Source organism: Meleagris gallopavo, chromosome 4 (assembly GCF_000146605.3).
Source record: "Meleagris gallopavo isolate NT-WF06-2002-E0010 breed Aviagen turkey brand Nicholas breeding stock chromosome 4, Turkey_5.1, whole genome shotgun sequence".
In the NCBI taxonomy this organism is placed as follows: Eukaryota; Metazoa; Chordata; class Aves; order Galliformes; family Phasianidae; genus Meleagris; species Meleagris gallopavo.
Window position 1 is genome coordinate 21259158 of NC_015014.2, and position 10623 is coordinate 21269780.

The 10623-nt window shown below is 53.0% G+C and overlaps 2 protein-coding genes across 2 annotated transcripts; both read right to left on the reverse strand.

Moving 5' to 3' along the window:
- Nucleotides 1-5004: 5004 nt before the first annotated feature.
- On the reverse strand, nt 5005-8638 carry LOC100540275 (ovocleidin-116-like). The gene is made up of 4 exons (XM_010709726.3): nt 8266-8638; nt 7390-7437; nt 7171-7260; nt 5005-7090 (listed from the first exon to the last, which is right to left on the reverse strand). The coding sequence occupies exons 1-4, from the start codon at nt 8350-8352 to the stop codon at nt 5144-5146; spliced, it is 2172 nt and encodes a 723-aa protein (XP_010708028.1). The 5' UTR covers nt 8353-8638; the 3' UTR covers nt 5005-5143.
- A 408-nt stretch (nt 8639-9046) lies between these two features.
- Nucleotides 9047-10539, reverse strand: IBSP (integrin binding sialoprotein). The gene is made up of 5 exons (XM_003205566.4): nt 10256-10539; nt 10113-10178; nt 9929-9985; nt 9730-9819; nt 9047-9653 (listed from the first exon to the last, which is right to left on the reverse strand). Exons 1-5 carry the CDS (start codon nt 10358-10360, stop codon nt 9135-9137), a joined length of 837 nt encoding a protein of 278 aa, XP_003205614.2. The 5' UTR covers nt 10361-10539; the 3' UTR covers nt 9047-9134.
- Nucleotides 10540-10623: the final 84 nt, after the last annotated feature.

Sequence of the window (10623 nt, forward strand, 5' to 3'; positions counted from 1 at the left end):
TCATTCCCAGGCATCCTGTTGCTGATAAGTGGGAGATGATGCTGACCTCCACCAAGCTACCACCTTCATTCAGACAGTTGTAGAGAGAGATAAGGTCTCCCCTCTGAGCCTTCTCTTCTCCAAATTAAATTATCTCATTTCTCTCAGCTGCTCTCCATAAGACCCCTACGTGCTCCAGAACCTGTACAGCTCCATTGTCCTTTTCTAAACACACTCCAGAGCCTCAATGTCTTTCTTGTAGTGAGGGGCCCACAACAGAGTACTCAAGATGTGGCTTCACCAGAACTTAGCCCAGAGGGACAATCACGTCCCTACTCCTGCTGGCTGCACTATTCCTAACATAAGCCAAGATGCATCTGGCCTTCTTGATCACCTAGGCACTACTGCTGGCTCAGGTTCAGCCATGCATCGACCAACACAAGCAGAACATTTTCATCCATGCAGCTCTCCAGCCTCTCTGCCCCAATCTCGTAGCAATACATGGGGTTGCTGTGACCAAAATGCAGCACCCAGCACTTGGTCTTGTTGAAGCTCATACAATTGGCTTCAGCCCACTGATCCTGCCTGTCCAAATCCCTCTAGAGGCTCCTCCTACCCTCAGGCAGATCAATTCTTCCTTCCCAACTTTGTGTCATCTGCAGTACTTTGATATTTTGTCTGACTATTAAAAAAGAAGGTGGCACTGAGAACCTCAGTATTCTCTCATCCTCAGTGATAATATGTTCCCCTCTACATCCAACAAAAGTGGGAGAGACTCACTGACCCGCCTCTAGCTGTTAATATATATTTGTATAACCACTTTCCTTTTAACAATGGCAGCCAGATGAAGTTCTTGCCTGGCTTTTGCCTTTTTAATTTGAGTTGGAACAGCGGCAGGCAGGAGAGCAGCCCACATACCTGCGACTGCCTGCACACAGGGCCTCTTGTCTGCAGCCTGCTCCTCCAGCTCCAGGAGAGCTGAGATACGGCACAGGGCTGCCAGGATCAGCTATGACCCCACCGCTCAACCTGAACCCAGACTCAGCCATGGCTGCACACCACAAACCACCTTGCTTTTGTACAAGTTTCATGTTTTTTGTGAGTGGTTTTCATGACTTCTTCTCCAGGACTGGAGGGGGACGGATGCAGCGCTGAGTCAGCATGAAAACAAATATCTCCCCCGGGTGCTGCGTGCCTGGAGTGGGAGGAAAAACCCAGCCGTGGGCATGGCGGGGGAAATTAGAGAGCTGGGTACCTGGTCTGGGAAGGAAACAGCCTGATCTGATTTTGTGGGGGGAACCAAACACTGGCAGATTGTGTCAAGGCACAGGAAAGTGGCACAGCATGGCTGACAGAATGGCAGCACTGATGCTTTGAGTCCCAGTCCTCTTCTGTGCCTCCCCGTACTTTTGGAAGGGGGGGAGGGGTATTTTGGAGCAGGAAAGAAGATAATCACATCCAGATTTAGGAAATAACATTTTGCACATAATTCATAGTGGCTACCTAGAAAGATTGTTGGTTGAGTTTGCAGCTATAAATTTGGCAGAATAAATGGCAAACTGTGGTTGGCATATGGATGCAAAGCAGGAAGTGAGCTGTAGCTATACATTAACTAGAGAAAAGGAGAGCCTAAGAAACTTGGTTAATGAGCAGGCTAGCAAACAAACAGCAAGAAGGGGAAGCCAGCTCTGCAGACACATATACGACATCAGGGATTTGCATTAGAAACACTGGGGTCAATAAATAACAAGCCAGAACTGCAGGTTGCTTACTGAGCCTTGCTTATCACCAAAAAGTCAGATGACTTCTCCTCATCCACGGAAAATGTGAGCACAGAGAGTGACACACAGTTTTGGGAAGAAACTTCCATTCTGTATGGAGAAACTCCATCTGCTAAGCCCAAAATAGCTGATGTTGAAACACAGCTTAAGTTGCAGCCAAGCAATCAACCAGGCAGCAGGAGGCAGGGCTGGAATGGGAGCAAGGTGTTAGCAGTTGGTAGGTATGGCACAGGCTCTCCAGGGTAGTGGTCATGGCCCCAAGCTGTCGGAGCTCAAGGAGCTTTTGGTCAATGCCATCAGACATAGAATTTGGATTTTGGGTGGTGCTGTGTGTAGCCAGGAATTGGACTCAGTGGTACTTGTGGATCCTTTTCAATTCAGGATATTCTGTGGTTCTATTCCTATAGCCCTGCTGTGCTGGTTCACAGGCACAGGTATAGAAACACACACAAAGTTAATGTGTGACATCCCCCTCACTGCACCTAATGAAATTCTGAGTCACACGGAAGTAACAAAATAAATGGAAAAAACCAACACTCTGGATGTGTGCAATGCCAGAAATCCTAATGCAAATAACTGAAGCTCCCTGCTTGAAGCTTGAGATGGAAAGAAGAGGGCTGGATAACGTAGAATTTCCGCCAAAGGTAACTACAACTAAAGCACGGTAGCTTCCTGGCAGCTATCCCAGGAAGATGTTCAGACTTTCATTCTACCTGTCATCTACTTACTATGATATTAAAACAAGAGGTTCAAATCACTTTCAGCACAGGTAGTTTAGACTGGATATCAGGAAGAAATTTTTTTGTACTAAGGGTGGTGAGGTACTGGCACAGGTTGCCCAGATGGTTGGTGGATGCTGCATACCTGAAGACATTCAAAGTAAGGCTGGTCTGAGCACCTGATAGAGCTGTAGATGTCCCTGGTAATTGCAGGGGAGTCGGACTAGGTGGCCTTTAAGGGTCCTTTCTGATGCAAACTGTTCTGTTTTAATATTAATTTTGTCCCTGCCCCTGTGTGCGTTGCTGCACAGGATAAACTGATCCTTGCTGATCGTGCACTTATCAGTCCTGGGTAAGGTTTAAAAAAGGATCACTTTGCCCATCAATTGTCAGCTCATGGCTCAGCACCGCCTACACATCAGACATGGCAATGATGCCCGAGAGAAGCTCAAATCTCACCCCTAACCCACAGCTATGCCCACGTTTCTCTCAACACACTGATTTCCCATCAGCTACTACTCTCCAGGAAATCTCGATCCGCACAGAACCTGCCCTAACGAGTGCGGGGGGAAATGGGGCTTTCCAATGCAAACAGCAGGCGGTTGGCTTGTTTGTGTTTTTCTTTCAGTGCAGTAATCTCTTGCAGGACAGTCTAGGAAGGCAGAGGAGAAACGTGTCTTCTGTGAAATGTAATTAACATGGTGATCTTCCTGTCACAAGGTATAATTGCAAATAGAACCCAAAGCACAAGAATGGGGCTATTTTGAGTTATGGGTTGTGCATTTCAAAACAGTGCAACGGGTTTGGTCTGTAACACTGAAGAAGGGCAGACGTCTCTCTGCCTTCCTGTTTAGGGCAGCGGTCTGGGACGGGCTGCCACAACCTATAATGACAGCTGGCCTGCTGCTCCTTTCTCCCTGTCTATAAATGCAGTTCTCCAAAGAGTAAACATATGCCACAACACGCGCATGCTTGTGAGCTTCTGCTGGACACGACAAACTCCGTTCTGATCTCTGGTAGTTGTAAAACCCACGTACAAACACTGCTCCCCACAGCCCTCACATATACGTGTCTGCATGCACAGCAATGTGGGATGTTCCCGCAAGATTCTAGAAATCACAGCCCACAGAGCTGAAAAAACATCCACCACTTCCTACCCTGTGCCCCAAAGGTGCTGTAGACATTACAGCTGAATCCTCTGATGTGCATTTCTCATGTCCAGGAACCTTCAGGTTCCTTCCTCCAGGATGATGCAAACCGATCCACACTATAGGGAGAAAAGAGATGGCAAAAGTACCCCTAAATATGTCTGGGGTGATAAGAAGACTGGGGTGATGGTAGTGGGACACAGGTGGTGGTGGGACTTGGGATGGAACCAGAAGCAGTGGTGGTGGAACAGACTGGGGGGACCTGAGTGGCAGTAGTGATAGTGATGATGATGGGACCTGGAGTGTTGGTAGGAGGATCTGGGTAGTGAGACCCAGGTGCTGGTGGTGTTGGGATATGAGGTGGGTTCTTGAGTGCTGCTGGTGGTGGGACCAGGGTGATGACGGAAAGATATGGGGTGGTAGCAGGACCCAAGTGGTGGTGGGACATGGGTTGGAACTTTGGAGCAGTGGTGGTGATGGTGCATGAGGTAGAACTTGGAGCAGTGGTAGTAGCACTATGGTAATAGTGAGACAGCTGGGTAGTGGAGGGAACCTGGGGTAGTAGTGGACCCACCTGCTGCTCGCTCCTGCTCTGGTGGGCACAGGACTGCACATCTCCAGTCTGGGCTTGCAAACAGGCTGGTGGCTTGGGAAAAGAAACAGCTGCTGCCCTCCCAAAAAGCAGGGGAGGGGCTTCCTGGGGGCTAAATAGCTGTGAGGCAGGGAAGCTCTGGGGAAGTTTTGAGCTCTTCTTGGTGCAGCTGTGTGTATTGCCTTGGGAAGGAGTGACTCCTGAGAAAACTAGATGTTTTATCTGCTAGGGCTGCAGCCAAAAACCAGTGCATGTCATGAGAAAGGTGCTGAGATGCTGAACATCACTGGCAGACGTGATGGTTTCTGCGGAGTACTGCAGTGTGGATGTTGGACTTCCCTCCTGCGTGAGGAGGGACAAGAAACCCTACAGCACTGCCCCAAACGCCACCTGGTGACAGCTCCCAACCCAGGGACGCCACTGGGACCAGCGATGGAGTGCGTCACAGCTCCATAAACCAGGGCTTCCCCCAGCATCTGCAGCCCCACTGAGCCAGCGAGCACATTGTGCCAATAGCAAACACACTCTGCTGGAATGCCCCAGTAAGCAGCCTTTCCTCGGGAAACTTGGAAGGGTTGGAAGGGTTCCTTCCAACTCAAACAGTTCTATGATTCTATGAAACACACAGCTCTGTGCTTTTATCCCGTTCCTAGATGGTGCGTAGGCTGAGGAGCGCTCGCCCACCAAAACGTTTGCCCACTAGATGGTGCCCAACGCTCACTGGTGGCCATAGCCGGCATGGGGACGTGCTTGGGCTGGGGACGAAATTAGTCAAATGGCAGTCATAGTGACAGAAATGCCTTTATTTCTTCAGAAGCACGATGAAGTTGGAGGGCTTTTCTCCCCACGTTTTTCCTTGGAAACAATGCTATCCTACACCGCCGAGAGGGTGCTGCATCACCCTGACACTTTTGAGGGCGCTCCTCAGAAGGACCCCCGGCCGTGGGGATACCCTCTGACCTCGCCATCCTCCTCAGCGCTGTTGCTGTGGCTGCCCCACTGCCCCTCATAAGACTGGCTGCTGTCGGCACTCCAGGGGTCAGCGTGGGCTGCGGGGGGCTGCAGAGGACCGCCCACCCCACTGAGGCCATATAGGGCCCGCTCATGCAGGCGCAGCCGGTCGGCGTGCCTCACCTGCTCCACCTGCCTGGAGTGCTCCAGCTCTGTCAGGCCCCCCATCCTTTGCCCTCCGTGCAGGTGGGCAAAGCCTCCTGCCACCTTGCTGCCCCTGGTGTTCTGGGCCTGGGGGTGGGCGCTGCCCCACATCCAGGGATCCCTTGGCACATCTGTGGACTTTCCCACGGCATTTCTTTTGTCCCCATTATAGGCTCTGCTAGGGGCTGGCCTGGCCACCCCCAACACTCCAGGTGCTGGTGCTGCCCCTGGCCAAACCCTGGCCCGGTTCCTCTCTGGGGCCACAATTCCCTCCACGGTGTTGGGTGCTGGCACCACCTCTGGCCTCGCTGCTTGTCCCAGCCTGGCTGATTCTGGTCGTATCCTGGCCCTGTGCCTCTCTGAGGTCACTGTTTTCCCCACCATGCTGGGTACTGGTGCTACTTCTTGCAGAGCCCTGTTCCTGTGCCTCTCTGGGACTGCTGTCTCCACTATGCCAGGTGCTGATGCCACCTCCGTCCAGGTCCTGATCCCATGCCCCTCTGGGACCACCATTCCTCCCACCACACCAGGTGCTGGTGCCACCTCTTGCTGGGCCCTAGCCCTCTGTCGCTCTGGGCCTGCTGTCCCCACCTCCCTGCTCTCTCCTTGCCCTGCAGTGGACATCTGGCTCCCTTTCCTAGATGGTGTGCTGGCAGCAGTGCTGCAGTCCCCCGTAGTCAGCCCTAAGGAGGCTGTACCTCTGGCACCCCGAGTTGTCATGGTAGCAGGAAGGCTATGCTTTCCCATTGGCCTCTGCCCGCTTCTCCCCTTGCCTCTTTGGCCACCGGCTGTTATGATGACAGTGGCATCATCACCAGTGCCCTCCCGAAGGCTGGGGGCCCCCAGCTCTTGTCCGCTGTGGATAGCAGTGGCACCATCCCCACTGTTTCCCACAGAAGGGTGGCCCCCAGACCTACTGGCGGCACTGTCCCCATGATGCAGGGTGTCCATGGTGGCTGATTCCTCAGGGTGTCCATGAGGCCTGGCAGTCACCGCCATAGGGATGACATTGGCCTCTCTGGTAGCACCAGTGCTGCCCATACTGCTGTCATTCTCACCCACTTGGATGTTGGGTCTTCCAACGAAAATCTTCACCTCATCTTCTGGAGAGATATGTGTTTCACCGTCCTGCCCCTGGGTGATGGTGACAGCGTCTACATCAGGGATGAATGCAAACTCATCTATGCCTTCCGCATCCACATGGACATCCTCCTTCTTGGTGACAGAGGTGATGGCAGAGTCTCCCGTCCCCACGGTGCCCACTTGCCCTTGGTCGGGCACAGTGGCATGGCTGCTGTCCTCACCCCCAACCCCTTCCGAATCGGTGGCCCTCTCCCTCCCCGCTGTCACAGCCCCATCCACCAGGACTCCCAGTGTAACACCGTTACCACCATTGCCATCTCCATGAGGTCCACCAGGGTGAGTGCTTTGGGGGAGGCCATCTTCACCATCGATGATCTCCCCCAGCAACATCGAACCCATGTCACCGCTGCCTTCCACACTGGTCGAGGTGGGATACACACCGTTGCTGTCAATGATACTGGGGCGCAGAGCACGGCCTTCCCCTTTGCTTGCTGGAGTGATGTGGCTGTGGGGCTTGGGGCTCTCCTTGTCCTCTGGCACATGGCTGCTTCCAATACCTTGCCCCAGGGCCTCCCCATCCGCCTTACCCAGCCAGCGGCCATGGACTGTGCCCTGGTGGTCACCTTCTTCTTTCTGTGGGGGCATGGGGAGGGTAGGCACAGGGCAACAGGAACACCTCAGCATCCCATGCTGTGCTCCCATGCTGTGCTCACCTTGACCTGTGTCTGGTTTCTCCGCGTGAAGTAGTATATGTATTTGAATAGATAGAAGCCGTGTTTGGTGTTGCAACCTTTCAGCAGTATCTTGGGTGAAAGAGAAAAAAATTATTTCCTCCCATCCCATCACTTACGCGCACAGTGTGTCTCCATCCCATCGCACTCAAGTCCCCCTTTTCTCCCTTTCCACACCCATTTTAGTGGAATGTAATCTACCTGGTGCTGTCCAGGGCAGTTTCCTCTCACCCTGGATGGAGGTGGCACCTGCAGGCAGGAAAGTATCAGCATTAAATGAGTATTCAGTGGAGTAATAAATGAAGTAATCAGTGGGGTATATAATGGAGTATTCCAATAGGTTAACTGATGTGTTAGTTAGTAGTGTATTAGATGGGTTATTTGATGGGTAGTTAATAGGGTAGTCGATAGAGAAGCTACTGGGATATGTAATGGTTTACTTGATGGGTCAGTTAATAGGGTATTAGATGAGGTTTTCAATAGGGTAGTCAACGAGATATTTGATGGGGATAATTAAGGGAGTATTTGAGGAGGTAGTATATGGGATATTTGATGGGATTATTGATTGGAGTATGGGTATTTGATGGAGTAGCCAATGGGATATTTGGAGTGTTCAATGGGGCATTGAGTAAGATAGTTAATGGGATATTTGATGGAATATTCCATGAGATGTTAGATGGGGTATTTGGCTGAGCAGTTAATAAGGTAGCTGGAGTGTTATATGAGATATTCTGTGGAGTATTAGATGGGATATTGAATGGGGTATTCAATGGGATAGTTAATAGAATAGTTAATGGGATAATTAATGGGATGTTGGATGGCATATATGATGGGATAGTTAATGGGATAGTTAATGGAGTATTTTACAGAATAGTTGATGGGGTATTAGATGGGATATTGGATGAGCTATTCAATGGGATAGTTAATAGAGTAGTTAATGGGGTGTTCAATGGGGTAGTTAGAAGGGCAGTTAATGGGGTGCGGACAGAGTGGTGGATGGAGCAGTTAGTGGGACATTAGATGGGCTATTCAACGGGGCATTGGAAGGGGCATTCCCGAAGGCAGTGCCATACTCACGGGCATGGGCAGCACGGTGCCCAGCAGGTAGAGGCAGAGGCAGAAGAGGGCTGCACGCATCCTGGCTGGCTCCTGGGGGCACAGCATGACCCGCTGTGAGGTGCAGCCCTGTGCTGCAGACTGAGGGCAGGGGGGAGGGAGGTTACCTGTGCTGCTCGGAGCCCAGTTCCGCAGGCGATGCTGGGGGCTCTGCACCCTGTGCCGAAATTTAAAGTTGCCCAGGGGTGCCCAGAGCCAATCAGCTCCAGCCCAGGGCCATTTGTCAAGGTCCGCGGGTGCCGGGGGGGAGTAATTTCCATCTAAAAATGTGCCTGTGGTGGCAGGCAGCTATCAAATGTTCCACCTGGCCGCACAAACAGAAAGCATGATGTATAAATATCTGCCCCAGGGCCACAATTGCCTGATAATTAGTGCGGCACAGAGCCAGTCCTGCTGCTGTGGGGACAGGGCCATGGGAATGCCGGAGCTGACGCGGGGACCAGGCCCTGACGTTGGCAGCCACCTCAGGGCCTTATTGGTGCATTTGTGGTTGCGGGTCTGGGCAGGGTGCAATGTAATGAGATTATTGCCTGAGTATTGCCTTGCCTCTGCCATTGGATGCTGCATTTATCCCACTGTGCCCCAAACCACTTTTTTGGAGGGGACCACATTGAGGCACTTTCTGCTGGCTGGTAGAAGGCAATGTGCAAAGTCCACACCCCAAACAACCAAAACCCCATGGTTTGCAGGGATCCCCACGGCGCACACAACATACGGTCAGAAGCAAACCAAGCCTTGTGCATGAGCTTCACTTGTTGCTTTATTGTGTTTCTGCGATACATGGATGACAATATTCAGGCCAGGGCGGTGTTGCGTGTTCCACCACTCACTCACTGGCTGTAGTAGTAATCCTGCCCATAGATGTCATAGCCATGCCCCTTGTAGTAGCCGTACTCATCCTCATAGGCGCGGTAGCTGTCCCCACGTGCTGGCCCCTCCTGGTCCCCATAGCTGCCCTCAGTGGGACCTTCATCTCCGCGGGCTCCCACTGTCACCTCATATTCCCACTGCTCCCCAGCTGTAGTGGCCTCAGAGTGCTGCTCGTTGCCCAATGTGGTCACCTCATCCTGTGCAGTGGTAGCAGCAGTAGTGGTGGCTTCAGCTTCCTCCTCCTCCTCTTCTTCCTCTTCCTCCTCCTCCTCCTCCTCTTCCTCCTCCTCTTCCTCAGCCACCGCAGTGCTGTTCCCGTGGGGTGCCTCTGCCGTGGTGTTGGTGCTGGTCCCATTGACACTGACATCCTGCTCCTCTACCTCTTCTTCTTCCTCCTCCTCCTCCTCCTCCTCCTCTTCCTCATCACTGTCCTCATCACCCGAGTCACCCCGTGTGCCCTTCTGGCCCCCTTTGCAGCCCTGCGGCACACAGGGACAGGGCAATAAATAACCCGGCATCAGCCACACCTCAGGGCTCTGAATTCAGAGAGCTCACCTGATGGGTGGACGCAGCATCACCCCCCAGCTCCGTATCACCGGGGGTCAGGCCCTCACCTGCTGCCTGAGTACCTGCATGGGACGGTGCCTGTGGAGTGAGGAGGAGACACAACAAGAGGCTCACACTCATCCAAAAAACTGTGGGATGGTTCAGATGCAAGTCCCTGAATTTCTGCATGCTGGAGGCCTATACTCACCCCCCCGTCCTCCTCCTCCTCTGAGCCGTCCTCCTCTTCCTCCGAGGAGTCACTGCCCTACATGAAGGGAGAGTAGAGCCATTGCCATCAGTATCATGGGCATCAAAGCCTCAGCCCAGAGGGGGCTTTTTGAGGCAATATCCCTGCACATGAGGCTGGGACCCACGGAACCCAACGGACCCACCTTGTAGCGATGCAGCGGCGGGTAGGCGTAGCGGTACAGGTAGTACCGGTGCCGGCTCTTCAGCACCTGCCAGGAGAGGAAGGGAGTCAGCCCTCCAGCTTGGGGGGCCGCAATGCTCCAGCACTGTAGTGGCACAACCCTACCGCATTCTCCTCTGAGTCGCCTGCCCGGGCTCTGCGCAGCCAGCTCCTCACTGAGAAGGCGGAGGCGGTGGCCAGCAGGCAGGCAAGCAGCAGCGCCGTCCTCATGGTGCCACTGGGCCAGCACTGATTTCTTGTGGCCGCTGCCCTGCGGGTTATAAGGCAGTCGCGGCCCCCCCGCCACAGCCTGTCGCCGCCCTGCCCTGGCTCTGCCCGCCCAGAAAACCCCCAAATTTTGAAGTGCCCTGCTGCCAGAAGGGATGCACCACAGCACTTAATTGAGGGTCTGGCCAGGGCTGGAGGGTATAATAATGTGTTGGGCCTTGGTTAAAATAAATATTGGGAAATCTGGTTTGGGGGTTGTTTTCTTT

What these genes read in the sequence shown, in the direction of transcription:
- LOC100540275 (XM_010709726.3), bottom strand. Translation starts at nt 8,352, where the DNA reads ATGCTGTGCCCCCAGGAGCCAGCCAGGATGCGTGCAGCCCTCTTCTGC. An exon ending in ACTGCCCTGGACAGCACCAG is followed by an intron (nt 7,261 to 7,389) that starts GTAGATTACATT and finishes CTTTCACCCAAG; the next exon opens with ATACTGCTGAAAGGTTGCAA. An exon ending in GAAACCAGACACAGGTCAAG is followed by an intron (nt 7,091 to 7,170) that starts GTGAGCACAGCA and finishes ATGCCCCCACAG; the next exon opens with AAAGAAGAAGGTGACCACCA.
- IBSP (XM_003205566.4), bottom strand. Translation starts at nt 10,360, where the DNA reads ATGAGGACGGCGCTGCTGCTTGCCTGCCTGCTGGCCACCGCCTCCGCC. An exon ending in CGCCGCTGCATCGCTACAAG is followed by an intron (nt 9,986 to 10,112) that starts GTGGGTCCGTTG and finishes CCCTTCATGTAG; the next exon opens with GGCAGTGACTCCTCGGAGGA. An exon ending in ATGCTGCGTCCACCCATCAG is followed by an intron (nt 9,654 to 9,729) that starts GTGAGCTCTCTG and finishes TGTGTGCCGCAG; the next exon opens with GGCTGCAAAGGGGGCCAGAA.